Below are 16,378 nucleotides of genomic sequence, written 5' to 3' on the forward strand. Positions count from 1 at the left end.
TAAAGGCACCTTTATTGCTCTTCACATATTCCAGAGCCATTTGAACTAAATTATCTACGAACGCCTTTATTCACCGCGCTCAATTGAGGTCGCCCTTTTGAAGCTCGCCTTTTTGTGCGCGCCCTTATTGAATAGAGCCACAAATCAGAGGCCAAGAAGGGGCAGTATTGGGAAATTATCATTGGCGTTCTCTCGATCTGTTCTGTTGCATCATGTGAGAGGAGTTTTTCGAAACTCAAACTAATTAAGAATTATCTCAGATCCACTATGAACCAAGCACGACTCTTCTAGCTTAGCCATTTTGTGAATTGAAAATAGTGTAGCTGAAGGTATCGATTTTGATGACGCAATTTCAAAATTTGCAGAACAAAAACTTAGAAAGAAGAGATTCTAAGTATCATGTTAAAGTACAGTTTGTTGGATTAGAGCCTAGAGAGCGAAACTTGTAAACAACTGAGTTTTCATTAAATTGTATTATAATAATAATAAAGTTATGCACTAGGTGCTATCACTATGAAAAAAGATTTCTTACATTGTACATTAAACTGGCTTATTAATAAAAAGGCATTTCACTTTTTTTTTTATTCATTAAAAATTGTTTACAAAATAATTAACATTATGCCCTCTTTACTTAACCAATTGAATAAAAAAATTGCTTTCTTAATAAATTTCATTTTATATTTTGGTGGACATGGGGGTGACAAGTTTAAACTCCGTACCTGGTGCCACCAGACCTTGCTACGCCACTGCCTTTTGCACTTGTTTACATGTTAGGTAGATATTCACCGTATGTTTATATTTCACAAAGTATTTTAGGAATTTCGTATGCTTAATATATAAACACGTGAAGCTGGCCAGCTGTAATATTACCACCCTGCAGATGGCCGCAGATGAGCCTCTTCCTGATGCAGTGTATGCTGGGAACTCCAGTCCTGGGCTCCCAATCTCTGCATGTGCAGCAGTACAAGTGAAGACAGCATCAGACAGTTTTACTACTGACATGTTCTCAAGAATATTAAGATGCCATTGCGGTGGGCTGGCACCCTGCCCGGATTTTGTTCCTGCCTTGCGCCCTGTGTTGGCTGGGATTGGCTCCAGCAGACCCCCGTGACCCTGTAGTTAGGATGTAGCAGGTTGGATAATAGATGGATGGATGGATAAGATGCCATATTACATACACATTCATTTTTAAGTGTTGTTCTTGTTTTGTGTGTACAGTGTACGTAAATAAAGATTAGAAACACATTTTTAATGTACGTACGCTCATATAGTGTGTTTATTAACTTGTTAAAGCTTCATGTGATTTTAAAGTGCATGTCCCTGAATCAAACTTGCTTGTAAGTCTCTAGTTAGCTTTTCATTTTTAAACCACTAGTTATTCTGTTATATTGATGTCTGGATTTATTTTTATATTTAGTAAAACAGGAAACACAATAATTTGTAATTTCTGATAAAGAACAAGACAAAACAAATAAAACAAAAACGCAAGACTACAGGTAAAAAAAAAAAAAAAAGCCATGAATCCAAAAACATGCTACAGTGTTCTTCCTCATTTGATCCTGACCTCTGTCCTTTTACTTTTAGATTCTGGAGGAGTGAGACCCCCAGTACTTCCACCGGGAGGACGTTCAACCACCGCAAAACCTTTTGGAAGCGGCCCTCCAACACCTTCCAGATTTCCTGGACCATCTTCTCCTTCTCCCAGGAACAATGATCCACCCAGAAGCAGAATGACACCACCAAGACCAGACAATGCTGGTGGTCCGCCACCTGTACCCAGCACGCCTCGCCCCTCCACTGGTGGTTTGCAGCCTCGTGGTCCCCCACCAGTGCCAGGGGGAGGCAGGGCACAATCGCAAGGCGCTGGACCACCTCCACCATCTCTTCCAAATAGGAATCCAGGACCACCATTGCCAGGAAGTTCCCCATTTAATAGGCAACCTTCCTTCAGCAGTGTCGCAGCTCCCAGCTCAAACAGACCACCTTTGCCTCCAGCACCCAGCCGGCCCACAGAAGACAGACCCCCACCTCTACCAGCTGGAGGAAGACCTTCATTAACAAGGGACAGCCCGCTGCCCCCTCCACCACCAGCATCAATAAACAGCAGGCCTCAGGTCCCATCTGCACCAAGACCTTCTATGTCTTCTGCTGCCCCCCCACCGCCTCCACCATGGAGATCCACTCCGCCAGCACCACCCCCAAACAACCCTTGTGCTGATGAAGAAATCCCGAGACTCCCACAGAGGAGTCAGTCCTTAAACAACCATGCTCCTACACCCCCCCCATTGTCTGGACGTTCTGGTCCTTTACCTCCTCCACCACCACTCAACGAGAGGCCTCCACCGCCCGCCAGAGAGCTGCCAGGCAAATCAGGTAAAAGAATATTTATATTCTGGAGCATCGCTTACTTCTTCATCTGGCGAGCTCTTCTGTTTATAGCAATGTAAATGACAAGGTTCAAAAACTGCAGCCAGGCAACATTACAGTCTGTGCCATACACAAGTCCTCACACAGCAGTTTTCTTATATATTTACAAAAAACTGAGGGCAAAACTATTCAAATGAGAAATCAAAGTCAAGTGTGGAAGAATAATTAAGAGAGAAAACACGTAAACACATACAGGTAGACACTCCAGGAACAGGGTGACCTCTCACTGGGGCAAAGTACAAGCAAAGCCAGTCTGACGAGAATTAGTTACCATGTAAATCACCTTGTCAGGGAGCATGTGGTGGAGGGCGTTAGGTCCCCCTGCAAGGCTGAAGTCCAGCTCTCTACCATATTGTGTCTGTGATTCTCTGTGGGGAACAAAAAAATGTTTGTTAGTAATTTACCCTTAACACGTTTCTGGTGCCCTTTGTTCTTGTTGAACTCATTTTAAGATAACAGGGTGAATCCACTGTACTAATACTTTATATTTTAAAAATTATGTTGCCACTTCATCTCTAGTTAATTAAATTGAAAGTTGCAGTTCCTTTACTCTTTCCTTATAGTTCATACCCCACAGTCCTGGAATCAGCCTAGTCGCTCTTCTCTGGACCTTCTCTAGTGTTGTTATGTCCTTTTTGTAGCCTGGAGACCCAAACTGCACCCAGGACTCCAGATGAGGCCTCACCAGTGTGTTATAAAGCTTGAGCAGAACCTCCTGTGACTTGTACTCCACACATCAAGGCGCTATATAACCTGACATTCTGTTATCCTTCTTAATGGCTTCTGAACACCTTCTGGTAGTTGATCTTTTTGAGTCCACTACAACTCTTAAATCCTTCTCATGAGGTGCAGAATTGTGCAGAATTTACCCTTAACTAGTTTCCAGCTGTGTCACCGTGTTCTTGATGAACTCATTTTAAAGTCACCATCTCGATCCACTGGACTAATTCCCTTCCTAATTTTAAATACTTCAGTCAGGTCTCCTCTTCATCTTCTTTTGTTTAAACTCTAAAGGCTCAGCTCTTTTAATCTTTCCTCATAACTCATCCCCTGTAGCCCTGAATCAGCCTAGTCGCTCTTCTCTGGACCTTTTCTTGTGCTGTTATGTCCTTTTTGTAGCCTGGAGACCAAAACTGCACACAGGACTCCAGATGAGGCCTCACCAGTGTGTTATAAAGCTTGAGCAGAACCTCTTGTGACATGTACTCCACACATCAAGGCGCTATATAACCTGAAGTTCTGTTAACCTTCTTAATGGCTTCTGAACACTGTCTGGCCGTTGATCGTGTTGAGTCCACTACGACTACTAAATCCTTCTCATAAGGGGTACTCTCAGTTTTCAGACCTCCTATTGTGTACTCAGACCTAAAAAGACCTAAACTTAATGCAAGCGTTAGGCTCAGCTTTTAATCTTTCCTCCTAACTCATCCTCTGTAGCTCTGAATCAGCCTAGTCGCTCTTCTCTGGACCTTTTCTTGTGCTGTTATGTCCTTTTTATAGCCTGGAGACCAAAACTGCACACTGGACTCCAGATGAGGCCTCACTAGTGTGTTATAAAGCTTGAGCAGAACCTCCTGTGACTTGTACTCCACACATCAAGGTGCTATATAACCTGACATTCTGTTAGCCTTCTTAACCTCCTTAGCGTTAGAACCAAGCATCACTTGGACAACAGTATAGATGCGGCTGGCGTAAGCATTAGACCCGAGGATTAGTTGGGCTATAAAAGTGCCAACAGCGTTAGTGCCAAGCATTGCACTGGAAATGATCTAGGTGTGTCTTGTGTAAGTGACAGGCTCGAGTGTTACCTGGGAAACGGTGCACACACGTCTTCTGGCCTCATAATGGCGTCTCGTAAAAAACTTTTTTTAGCAGCCCAGGTGTTGCACTCTCTTGACAGTGATGACGAAGTGACTCAGCGGGTTGGATAATGGATGGATGGATTAAAAATAAAAAAATTGAGAAAGCACATGTACATAAGTATTCACAGCCTTTGCCATGAAGCTCGAAATTGAGTTCAGGTACATCCTGTTTCCCCTGATCATCCTTGAGATGTTTCTGCAGCTTAATTGGAGTCCACCTTGTGGTAAATTCAGTTGACTGGACATGATTTGGAAAGGCACACACCTGTCTATATAAGGTCCCACAGCTGACAGTTCATGTCAGAGCACAAACCAAGCAAGAAGTCAAAGGAATTGTCTGTAGACCTCCGAGACAGGATTGTCTCGAGGCACAAATCTGGGGAAGGTTACAGAAAAATTTCTGCTGCTTTGAAGGTCCCAATGAGCACAGTGGCCTCCATCATCCGTAAGGGAAGAAGTTCGAAACCACCAGGACTCTTCCTAGAGCTGGCTGGCCATCTAAACTGAGCAATCTGAGGAGAAGGGCCTTAGTCAGGGAGGTGACCAAGAACCCGATGGTCACTCTGTCAGAGCTCCAGAGGTCCTCTGTGGAGAGAGGAGAACCTTCCAGAAGGACAACCATCTCTGCAGCAATTCACCAATCAGGCCTGTATGGTAGAGTGGCCAGACGGAAGCCACTCCTTAGTAAAAGGCACATGGCAGCCCGCCTGGAGTTTGCCAAAAGGCAACTGAAGGACTCTCAGACCATGAGAAAGAAAATTCTCTGGTCTGATGAGACCATTCTTTGGTGTGAATGCCAGGTGTCACGTTTGGAGGAAACCAGGCACCGCTCATCACCAGGCCAATACCATCCTTACAGTGAAGCATGGTGGTGGCAGCATCATGCTGTGCGGATGTTTTTCAGCGGCAGGAACTGGGAGACTAGTCAGGATAAAGGGAAAGATGACTGCAGAAATGTACAGAGACATCCTGGAAGAAAACCTGCTCCAGAGCGCTCTTGACCTCAGACTGGGGCGACGGTTCATCTTTCAGCAGGACAACGACCCTAAGCACACAGCCAAGTTATCAAAGGAGTGGCTTCAGGACAACTCTGTGAATGTCCTTGAGTGGCCCAGCCAGAGCCCAGACTTGAATCCGATTGAACATCTCTGGAGAGATCTTAAAATGGCTGTGCACCGACGCTTCCATTCCAACCTGATGGAGCTTGAGAGGTGCTGCAAAGAGGAATGGGCGAAACTGGCCAAGGATAGGTGTGCCAAGCTTGTGGCATCATATTCAACAAGACTTGAGGCTGTAATTGCTGCCAAAGGGGCATCAACAAAGTATTGAGCAAAGGCTGTGAATACTTATGGACATGGGATTTCTCAGTTTTTTTATTTTTAATAAATTTGCAAAAACCTCAAGTAAACTTTTTTTACATTGTCATTATGGGGTGTTGTGTGTAGAATTCTGAGGAAAAAAATGAATTTAATCCTTTTTGGAATAAGGCTGTAACATAACAAAAGGTGGAAAAAGGGATGCGCTGTGAAAACGTGACATAAAATCGCTGCACTTTTAGGCTTAGGATTTTATATATAGAGTAGATAAAAAAAGGAGCAGCAATAGAACCAACCCCTGAGCGTCACCACTTTTAACATTTCCTAATTCTGATAGGGTCCTTGCACCAATGACAGGTTGTTTCCTTGTGTATTGAAAAATTTTGTACCAACCTGCACACTAATGAATTCCCTGTTCTTTCAGTTTAATGCCCAGCCTCTTACCTTCTGAAAATTAAAATAAATAATATTATATGCACCTCTCTGATCAGATCTTTTTGTTTCTTCCAGTCTGTTAGTAAAACACGACCACCTCATCTGAGCCCACACTGAGTATTTGCTAAAACTCCTGTTACAGACACATGCTGCTCTTGCCCTTTCTTAATGATTACTTTCATTCATTTTTCTGTGACACACATTAAGCTTACTGGGCTATAGATATTGTACCTGGATTTTCCAATCACTCTTTTTATATAAAGAGATGCTAGTTAGGAATTTTCCCAGTGTGCATTTCAAAAAATGTGCATCAAGGGTTTATATCTGCACTTACTAACCTCTTTAAGCACGAGAGGATATCCAAACTAACCTATATATATATATATATATATATATATATATATATATATATATATATATATATATATATAAAAGTCAATGTGTGTATGTATGTATGTTCCAGCATCACTTCCACTTCCATCACTGGAGCGATTTTCATGAAATTTGGTACACATGTTTCTCAATGGTCGACTAAAAATGAAATCAGCCCTAACCCACCCCCTTCTTGGTAGGGTGAGGTGTGATCTTACGGTCTTGTGTGCACGTTATCATTCAGTTGACACCCGGAACGACCACCAGAGGGCGAACTGGAGGTGACTGCCAGCATTCTTTGTACAGTGGAACCTCAGTTCACGACTATAATTCGTTCCAATACTCTGGTCATAAACCGATTTGGCCGTAAACTGAAGCAATTTCCCCCATAGGATTGTATGTAAATACAATTAATCCGTTCCAGACCATACGAACTGTATGTAAATATATTTTTTTAAAGATTTTTAAGCACAAATATAGTTAATTAAACCATAGAATGCACACCGTAATAATAAACTAAATGTAAAAACATTGAATAACACTGAGAAAACCTTAAACAACAGAGAAAACTAACATTGCAAGAGTTTGCGCTATAGCCTTACGACCCGATCGCTGTACAAACACTTTTTTTTAATGAGTTTTAAGCACAGGGGAAAAAAAAGGAACATTTGAACAAATCCAAACTTTATTTAAAAACCAACCACAAGCAACCAAGAAAGTAACATTGCAGCAGTTCATGTTATAGCCTTACAACCCGATTGCAGGGAAAAAAAATGAACATTTGAAAAATCTGTAACTTAATAAACAACCAAGAAAAGTAACATTGCAACAATTCACGCTACGAACTGAAAAATGAACATCTGAAAAATCTGTAATACAAAAACTAACCATAAACCACCAAGAAAACTAACCTTGCAGGAGTCGAGTTCTGGCATGAAGTGAGGAGGACCTGGGTGGAGAGGAGGTTACAGTGCTTAACTGCAAAAGCACACGAAATACTGTAGAGCACAAAGAGTTCACAGGTAAAGCACACACGTCTGACTGAGAACAATGAACAGGGAGAGGCTTAAATACAGTAATTGGCGCGTACGAACCGGAAGGGAAATGAAATAAAGCACAAAGAGTTCACAGCGAAAGCACGCACGCACGTGCAAGCACGCACGTCTGACCGAGAACAATGCAACACGTGCGGAAATCATCGACGCGCACAAACTAAAAGGGAAACTGGCTTGTTCGTATACAGAGTGTATGGTCGTGAACCGAGGCAAAAGTTTGGCGAACATTTTTGGTTGTAAACCGATTTGTACGTGTACAGAGACGTTCATGAACCAAGGTTCCACTGTATATAGAGTTCTACTCATTGCAAGTGTGTGTGTGTCTGTCCGGCCCGGAAGTGAGACGTAGAGTCGGGGTGAGGGCTCCAGCTCTGAGGATACGTAAGCAAGGCCATCACACTGGCAAAAAGAAAATAGATAGATAGATAGATAGATAGATAGATAGATAGATAGATAGATAGATAGATAGATAGATAGATAGATAGATAGATAGATAGATAGATAGATAGATAGATAGATAGATAGATAGATAGATAGATAGATAGATAGATAGATAGATAGATAGATAGATACTTTATTAATCCCAAGGGGAAATTCAAATACTCCAGCAGCACCTTACTGATACAAAAACAATATTAAATTAAAGATTGATAATAATGCAGGTAAAAACAGACAACAACTTTATATAATGTTAACGTTTACCCCTAAACGTTTTCTTAGGATACCTGCTAAGAAAGACACTCGCTTAGCTGCTAATGCACAAACGATGCAAGCACGTCGGCAACACGAATCCTCATAGCAGAGAGATGCCCAGGGTAGTTGTGACGATTTCAATATTTTCTAGGACCCCGCACAGTTAGTATATAGCAGGCGACTACCAGCATTCTTTATGTTTAAGCAGCACCGCGCCCCTGTTGCTTTTGAAATTAGATAGAGCTGGCCGGTTCCGAACTTCAACTGCGTGATAACATATAGGGTGGTCCAGATCTAATTATGCAATTTTCATTACGCTATAACTTATTAAGTTTATTACATAGAGAATTCACAGCACCTCCCCTGCACATAGACAGTTCACTTAAAATTCTTTTTGTTGCCGATAGATGGTAGCACCTGCCCTGCATTCCAAAATGGCGGGGAGACGGTTGTCAGTGGAACAGTTGCATAAGTAGATCTGGACCACCCTGTACATGCAAGACAAGGACATTAGTGAATCTTTATTGTTTGTTAATTTATTTTTATTTTTAAAGTTGTGTTTTATTTTTTACTTATGTTTTTCTCAAACAATTAAAAAAAAAAACACTTTATTTTCCTCCCGGGCAACGCTGGGTATTTCAGCTAGCCTGCTATACAAATCTACTACAGACGAAGGCCATACATAATTTAAAGGCCACATATATGCAGCAAAACCTTAACCTCTTACTTATTGATATATTTATTTGTTGATTCATTTTAATGTGCACAATTAAGCACGCCCCTTGTGGGAAATAAATGTATTTATATGACATTGACAGTTTAAGTGGCTCACGCAGAGCCACACAATGAGTTAGTCACAGAGATTCAGCCGGTACCATCATTCGTTACAGTCTAACACTAGTCGTTACATTTTTAGTACAATCAATAAATGCTTATACATTCTCATTGGTCCAAAACATGCAGCTAAATTTTGCTCAAACAAAACCTTTCAGAATAACTAAATGATTTTTTAAAAACCATGAACAGAAATAAACATCAAGTACAGGCTGGTGATCTGCATGACAACAAAGATGATACACTGGGTTACTTACCATGACATGGCCTTCATCCCTCTGAGGCATTCCAGGGGTTTGCAGTGGTTTTACGTATAAAGCCGGATTCAGACATTCTGTAAAGCTTCACGCTTGGTTCAATAATCTCCCCTCCTCTCTTCTTTGCACCCAGGACCTCTCCCTCCTCCGCCACCTAGTGGTAGGAATGGGAGCAGCATGAAGTCATCTTCGGGGCCACCACCACCACCACCACCTAACAGGCCCGGAGTTGATTCACCCAGAGGAGGGTCCAGACCTCCTCTGCCTCCTGACCGACCAGGAGTTGGAGCTCCGCCGCCACCACCACCACCCATGAGGAACGGCTTTCAGGAACACCAGCAGCTGATGAATGAAGGTACTCGATGCCATTTGTGTTTGTCACTAGTTGTCAATAAATGTTAACACACTAGGTGTCTGACCATCTGTGTAGGTTACTATTATATCACATTGGTATCTTCAACATTAAAGATTTTAGAAAAACTAAAGCTCCTAGCAATCTTGTGAATGAAGTCCATAAGTTCTTTACACCTTTAGTACATGAAATGGAAAATGTGCCTTTATGTTAGCAGTCCACGTGAAGTTATATCTGAATTGGAACTTTGGTTCCACTAAACTCAGGAGAAACTCAGTTAGGCCTTCAAAAATGTCAAACCTTCTGCAGCAGATAGATTTTGGGTCCATTGCTTGTCCACAGAAATACAACTCGGAGCTTACATTCTCCTTGAGGGCACAAGTATGTTCGCCCTGCCATAAACAGTCAAATCTTTAGGTTGCAATATCAATGGACGAAAAATAAATGTCTATAAAAGTATAACCACCCAAATAAGCTGCACTTTAGTAATAACCAGGCCTATTAAATAACTGACTGTTGATCTTTTACTAACCTTCATTTTTTTGTACGTAAAAATATACAGAATCTTCTTCTTCTTCTTCTTTCGTCTGCTCCCATTTAGGGGTCGCCACAGCAGATCTCCCGTCTCCATCTCTCCCTGTCTTTTACATCGTTCTCTGCCACACCGACTGCCTTCATGTCCTCCCTTACCACATCTATAAACCTCCTCTTTGGCCTTCCTCTTATCCTCTGGCCTGGTGGTTCCATCCTCCATATTCCTTTCCCGATGTACCCCTCATCTCTCTTCTGCTCTTATCAAAATCATCTCAGTGGAACCTCTCTCACTTAGTCACCAAACTGTCGTACCTGTGTTGTCCCTCTGATACACTCGTTGCTAATCCTGTATACTCTTGTTACTCTGAGTGAAAATCGTGGCATCTTCAACTCCACTACGTCCAGTTCTGCCTCCTGTCTTCTCATCAGTGCCACCGTCTCCAGTCCACACATCATGGCTGGTCTCACTGCCATCTTATAGACCTTCCCTTTCACTCTTGCAGGTGCTCTTCTATCACAAACCACTAACACCACTCTCCTCCGCCCAGCCCACCCTGCTCATACACTCTCTTTCACCTCTCTTCTGCCGCACTTAAAAATATAAAGAATAATGGAGAAGAAAGAATTTTCCAAGCATTAAACATCTGATAGAAAATAGTTTTTAGCTTGGGTCCTGCTTACTGTGTTTTGAGTTATTTTGTGGTTCCTGTTAGAGAAGAATTCAGTATGAAGGTTTCTATGTGTTGATTTATTTTGATAAAGTTTATTTTTATTTTCATTTCATTCTGTTCTTTGTTTGCACAATGCTAGTATCACACACATCATGTGACCGTTGTCTTTACTTTTGCTGTAACTGGAGTTTAAATACGGTGACTTGTCCTTTGTGAATTATCCGTCTGGATAGAGGAAACAACTTCTTAGTGTTAGTCAGTTTCTTCTTTAAACTAGTCTCGGTGTCAGGTGTCATTTCTGGATGTTGAACTCTTTTTTTGTCTTTGACTTTGCTCTTAATTTGATTTTGGTTGCCTTGTCTTTCTCGCTGTGACCCAGCTTTACACTGCCATCTCCTGGTCAGTTCAGGTGCTGACGACAACTCTTCACAACGCTACCTAACCCCACATAATACATCCATCCATTGTCCAACCCGCTGAATCCGAACACAGGGTCACGGGGGTCTGCCGGAGCCAATCCCAGCCAACACAGGGCACAAGGCCGCCGCAGGACACACACAAACACACCCACACACCAAGCACACACTAGGGCCAATTTAGAATCGCCAATCCACCTAACTGTGGGAGGAAACCGGAGCGCCCGGAGGAAACCCACACAGACACGGGGAGAACATGCAAACTCCACGCAGGGAGGACCTGGGAAGCGAACCCAGGTCTCCTAACTGCGAGGCAGCAGCGCTACCCACTGCGCCACCGTGCCGCCACCACATAATACAGTGGCGCTCAAACACAGTCCTGGGGACTTAATTAGGCTGCAGGTTTTTGTCCCAATCAGTGAATCATTTTACCTTTAACTGATCTCACCTAAATAGCCCATCTTTTTTTCTTCGTCTCTTATTCTGCATTCAGAAAAAAAACAGCAGTGTGATTTTTACATGTATAACACATCCTTATACAGTATATAATTAGATAGTATCCGTATGTATGGTGTTCGCGTCAATACCTCAACTCAATGCAAGTTAGAACCATGCAATGGGACTCTGCCTCTGTAGTCAGAACATAACGTGGCAAACGCGGACGCAGCAGCAGAATTTTGAAGAAGTTGTAAGCGATGGATAAGTTTTTATAGGATGCCAGATACAATAACATTACAGTAATCTATACGTGAGGTGACTTGGGCATTAATCAATACTTCAGTACTGTGTTGCGGAAGAACAGGACGAAGTCTAGAAATGTTTTGGAGATGGAAGAAGGCAGTCCGCAAAATGTTACTTATATGGGAGGAATTATTTAATAATCCTCTTTAATAAAATCCCTGTGTGCGTGCAGGTGTCCGTGTGTGTGTCTTCTGGTGAAGTGCACATGCGCGGGGCACGGTCCGATGCGCGATATTACTGTCAGAGAAAATTACAGGCGTTTCACGGAAATACTGCGAGAGGAAATTAAAGGTACACAATACAGCGATGCATATTACAGCCACATACAAGCCAGTATTACTGTCAGAGGAGATTAAAGGCATATTACCGACGCGCACTTAAAGACAGGGTGAGAAGCTCAGTCATCCGGGAGGGGCTCAGAGTAGAGCCGCTGCTCCTCCGCATCGAGAGGAGTCAGATGAGGTGGCTCGGGCATCTGATCAGGATGCCTCCTGGACGCCTCCCTGGTGAGGTGTTCCGGGCACGTCCAACTGGGAGGAGGCCCCGGGGAAGACCCAGGACACGCTGGAGGGACTATGTCTCCTGGCTGGCCTGGGAACTCCTCAGGATTCTCCCGGAAGAGCTAGAAGAAGTCTGGGCATCTCTGCTCAAGCTGCTGCCCCCGCGACCCGACCTCGGATAAGCGGAAGAGGATGGATGGATGGATGGATACCGACGCGCACGCCTGTATTACCGCCAGAGAAAATTAAAGGTATGTTACGGACGTACAAGCCGGCGGATGTACAAGACAGTATTACTGTCACAGAAAATTAAAGACATACAATACACGGCGGCAGCCCACGAAGAACGGTCAGCTCAGCAAGTAAACTTCAACAAAAGAAAGGCTGAAAGAAAGAAAAATACGACCAACAAAAAGAATGAGGTCAAAGTCCCTTGCCATTTAATATAGACTGTTCCTACTAATGTTTATGCACTACTGTTCTAGCGCCCGTTATTGTAAAGGGCTAAATGACTAGTAATAATAATAATAATTATTATTATTATTATTATTAGTAGTAGTAGTAGTAGTAGTATTTAATAATTGCCTTTATTAGTGTATAAACGGATATAAATAATTACACTTAAACGATTCACCAAAATCTGTTGTATGTAAACGATACTGTTTTAAACGTTATTGTTTTTTCATCAGAAAACCCAGTTTCCACGCCTACGTGTATTAGTTTAAATGACACTTCTACCACTCGCAATAGGGCGGACGTGCTGACGTATCTGGGCGACACCGTGAATGCGGCGTCTATATATATATATATATCGATGATTTGTTCGCTTTCCAACGTAGTGTAAATAAAGTAAATTCATCTCACTGTGGTGCGTATTCCGTACGTAATACCATGTAACATATTATAATTCTCCTGCTTTACGCGAATATACCCATGCCACCGAGAAAAAGACCTACAATTCCACGGTCCACTTCAGATGCCAGAGAAAACTCTATTTAAAGGGCGTCTCAAACGCCACAGCAGACACAATCCAAAGTGGACGATCTTACAATAAAATGTGAATCATTCTATTTCTATGTTCTGTTTAGTTCATTTGGGAAATTCACCAGTTATAGATTATCATATATTAAATATTTTGGTGACACTTTAGTTTAGTTACTACAGAAATGCATCTATTACTCATTTATTCTTATGTAACCTTAACAAAGGCTTCTTTGGGTTTTCATAACACTTATTAATCGTCAGTAGATGGATTATTCATCTCTGTGCAGTGCGGCATATTGACATGATGGTAAAATGACTTGTTACTATGAAGGATCCACAGGTCCTATACTAAATACAGTGATCCCTCCTCCATCGCGGGGGTTGCGTTCCAGACCCCCCCCCCACGAAAGGTGAAAATCCGCAAAGTAAAAACTGGTTATTATTACGGTCATATGCTTATTTTTATATATTTCAAACCCTTATAAACTCTCCCACACTCTTACAAACTTTTCCCGCACATATCGTGTTAACGATATGAATATTCATAATCCGTCTGTGCGGGGGAGGAGCTCTAACGCGTTTACGTGACGTACATGCATGGCGACTTGATGACGTCAGAAGGCCTCCCTCTCTAAGCTGCGTCCTGTGCTTCTGCTACTAGGGGGCAGCTGAGAGCCAGCGCTCGTGTCCCGCGAGAACAGGCGGGCCGTTGCCAGGGTAACGCGGAGGACGCTCATCTCCGCCGCCAGACCGGAGCCTCCAGCCGAGCCGACGGCCCGATGTCGCGGATCAGCACGTGGAGACGAAGCCCGAGCGACGCCGCCAGCTGGCACCAGGACGAGGCGTTGCGTGCCACCATCTTCCTGCTGCGGGAGCAGAAACCCTTTGTATTCTCTTAGATATTAGGTAAGATTCGTTGAAATAATGTATGTAAACACACTGTTTATATACAGTAAAACCTAAATATTATTTTAAAGATATCGAGCGTCTCCGATATCACATATGTTACAGCCATTACGATAGACAGGCCACCAACAATAAATACGTACAATGCAAGAAAAATTGTATACAGTAAAATGTGTGTACAGTGACACTAAACGTACGTACATGTACTAAGTACTGTACGTAGATAATTAATTATGGTTACTCACCAACAATGACACGACGACTTGTTCGATAACGATGAGTTTAATTTTACTGCACAACAAAGGAGAGCGGTACAGCTCTTCTAAAGGAGCCTCTTCAGGCGACAGTGTAGCACCGCCGTTGTTCTTCTTCCGGCAGTCCCTAAAGCAGATTCCATCTGGACTATCACCTTATTATGTTCACTTACAACTCGTTTTGTGCCCTGGTTAAAGGACACTGTGGCCGTAGATCTTATATTCTTTTCATCCTTCTTAAATAAAAAGAATCGTGGACTCATTGATGCCGTAATGGCCTCCTAAAGCGGTGTAGTTGTTCCCTTCCTTCAACATATCCAAAACTTTTACCTTTTCGGCAATCGTTAGCATCTTCTGTTGGCGCTTGGGCACGGCCCCTGAAGCAGTAGCAGGAGCAGATCGATTTGGAGACATTTAAGTATTTAAGGTTCTCATGGAAGGACTTGATGATGATGGTCATGCAGACTTCTGGCTTTTAATCCATCAGTGTTGGAACATCATGGTGCTTTGCAACACCACCACAAAGAAACCGGAAAAAGAAACAGACGAGAGAGTAGGGGTTACTACAGATTTTAGAGCCACCATGAATAGTTATTATAATGAATTAGATAAACAGAGTATCAGGATTAAATTAAAATGAAGTTATGAGAAGGCCATGTTAAAGTAATGTGTTTTTAGCCATTTTTTAAAGTGCTCCACTGTATTAGCCTGGCGAATTCCTACTGGCAGGCTATTCCAGATGTTAGGTGCATAACAGCAGAAGGCCGCCCGCCTCACCACTTCTTTTAAGTTTAGCTCTTGGAATTCTAAGGAGACACTCAGTTGAGGATCTGAGGTTACGATTTGGAATATAAGATGTCAGACATTCCGATATATAAGATGATGCGAGATTATTTAAGGCTTTATAAACCATACGCCTAACCATAAAACCTGTAGCCACACAGGGTCCGGGGGCTTGTCAATCCATTAGATAACTCCTAGTATGCTGACACCCCATGGGTGCCATTTGTGAAAGTTAAGGTGCAAGAGTTCCATGCCTTTCCATTACACCTGTGCTGCGGACAATGAGGGGTGCAGTTTTGGTAAGTCAAGGGGCGACTCCACCAGTGTCCTTGAAGTCTAATTATACAGTACTGAAAGCATGCTGAGAACACCAAGGGACACACATTATGATAATAATAATAATTAATTATTTTTATAGATAATTAATAAATAATTAATAAATAACAATAATAATTCATTACATTTATATAGCACTTTTCAAGGTACTCAGAGTAAGTGGGGGGCTAATTCAACCACCACCAATGCACAGCACCCACCTGGATGATTCAACAGCAGACATTTTGCACCAGTATGCTGACCTCACATGAGCTGTTAGGTGGTGAAGGGCTGAGAAAGTGACAATTAGAGACAGGGGATGATTAGGGGGCGTCACAAAGGACGATCAGGGGTCTTTAATGACCACAGAGAGTCAGCACATCAGTTTTACGTCTCATGCAAAGGACGGCGCCAATTTTACAGTACAGTGTCCCCGTCACTACACTGGGACATTAAGATCCAAATTCATACCACAGGATAGGCATCCACTGTTGGCCTCACCAACACCTCTTCCAGCAGCAAGCCAACCATGCACACCTGAGGGTGCGACACCAAGGGAGGCATACCACCCAAGCTCCTAAAAGTCTAATAATACTGAAAGCCCATTATTAACACCAAGGGGCGCCATTTATGTAACTCAAGTGGCAGGCGCTTTGGACCTTTCCAATCTC

At 42.7% G+C, this 16,378-nt stretch overlaps 1 protein-coding gene across 6 annotated transcripts in view; it reads left to right on the forward strand.

The window, feature by feature from the left end:
- Positions 1–16,378, forward strand: part of wipf1a (WAS/WASL interacting protein family, member 1a) — a 234,492-nt gene that overhangs the window by 201,696 nt on the left and 16,418 nt on the right. For all 6 annotated transcript variants that reach the window (XM_028806260.2, XM_051930649.1, XM_051930654.1 and 3 more), the window contains 2 exons: positions 1,585–2,373; positions 9,385–9,606. In XM_028806260.2, coding sequence (XP_028662093.1) covers positions 1,585–2,373; positions 9,385–9,606 — 1,011 coding nt within the window. The remainder of the gene's footprint in view (positions 1–1,584; positions 2,374–9,384; positions 9,607–16,378) is intronic.

Source organism: Erpetoichthys calabaricus, chromosome 8 (assembly GCF_900747795.2).
Source record: "Erpetoichthys calabaricus chromosome 8, fErpCal1.3, whole genome shotgun sequence".
Classification (NCBI taxonomy): Eukaryota; Metazoa; Chordata; class Cladistia; order Polypteriformes; family Polypteridae; genus Erpetoichthys; species Erpetoichthys calabaricus.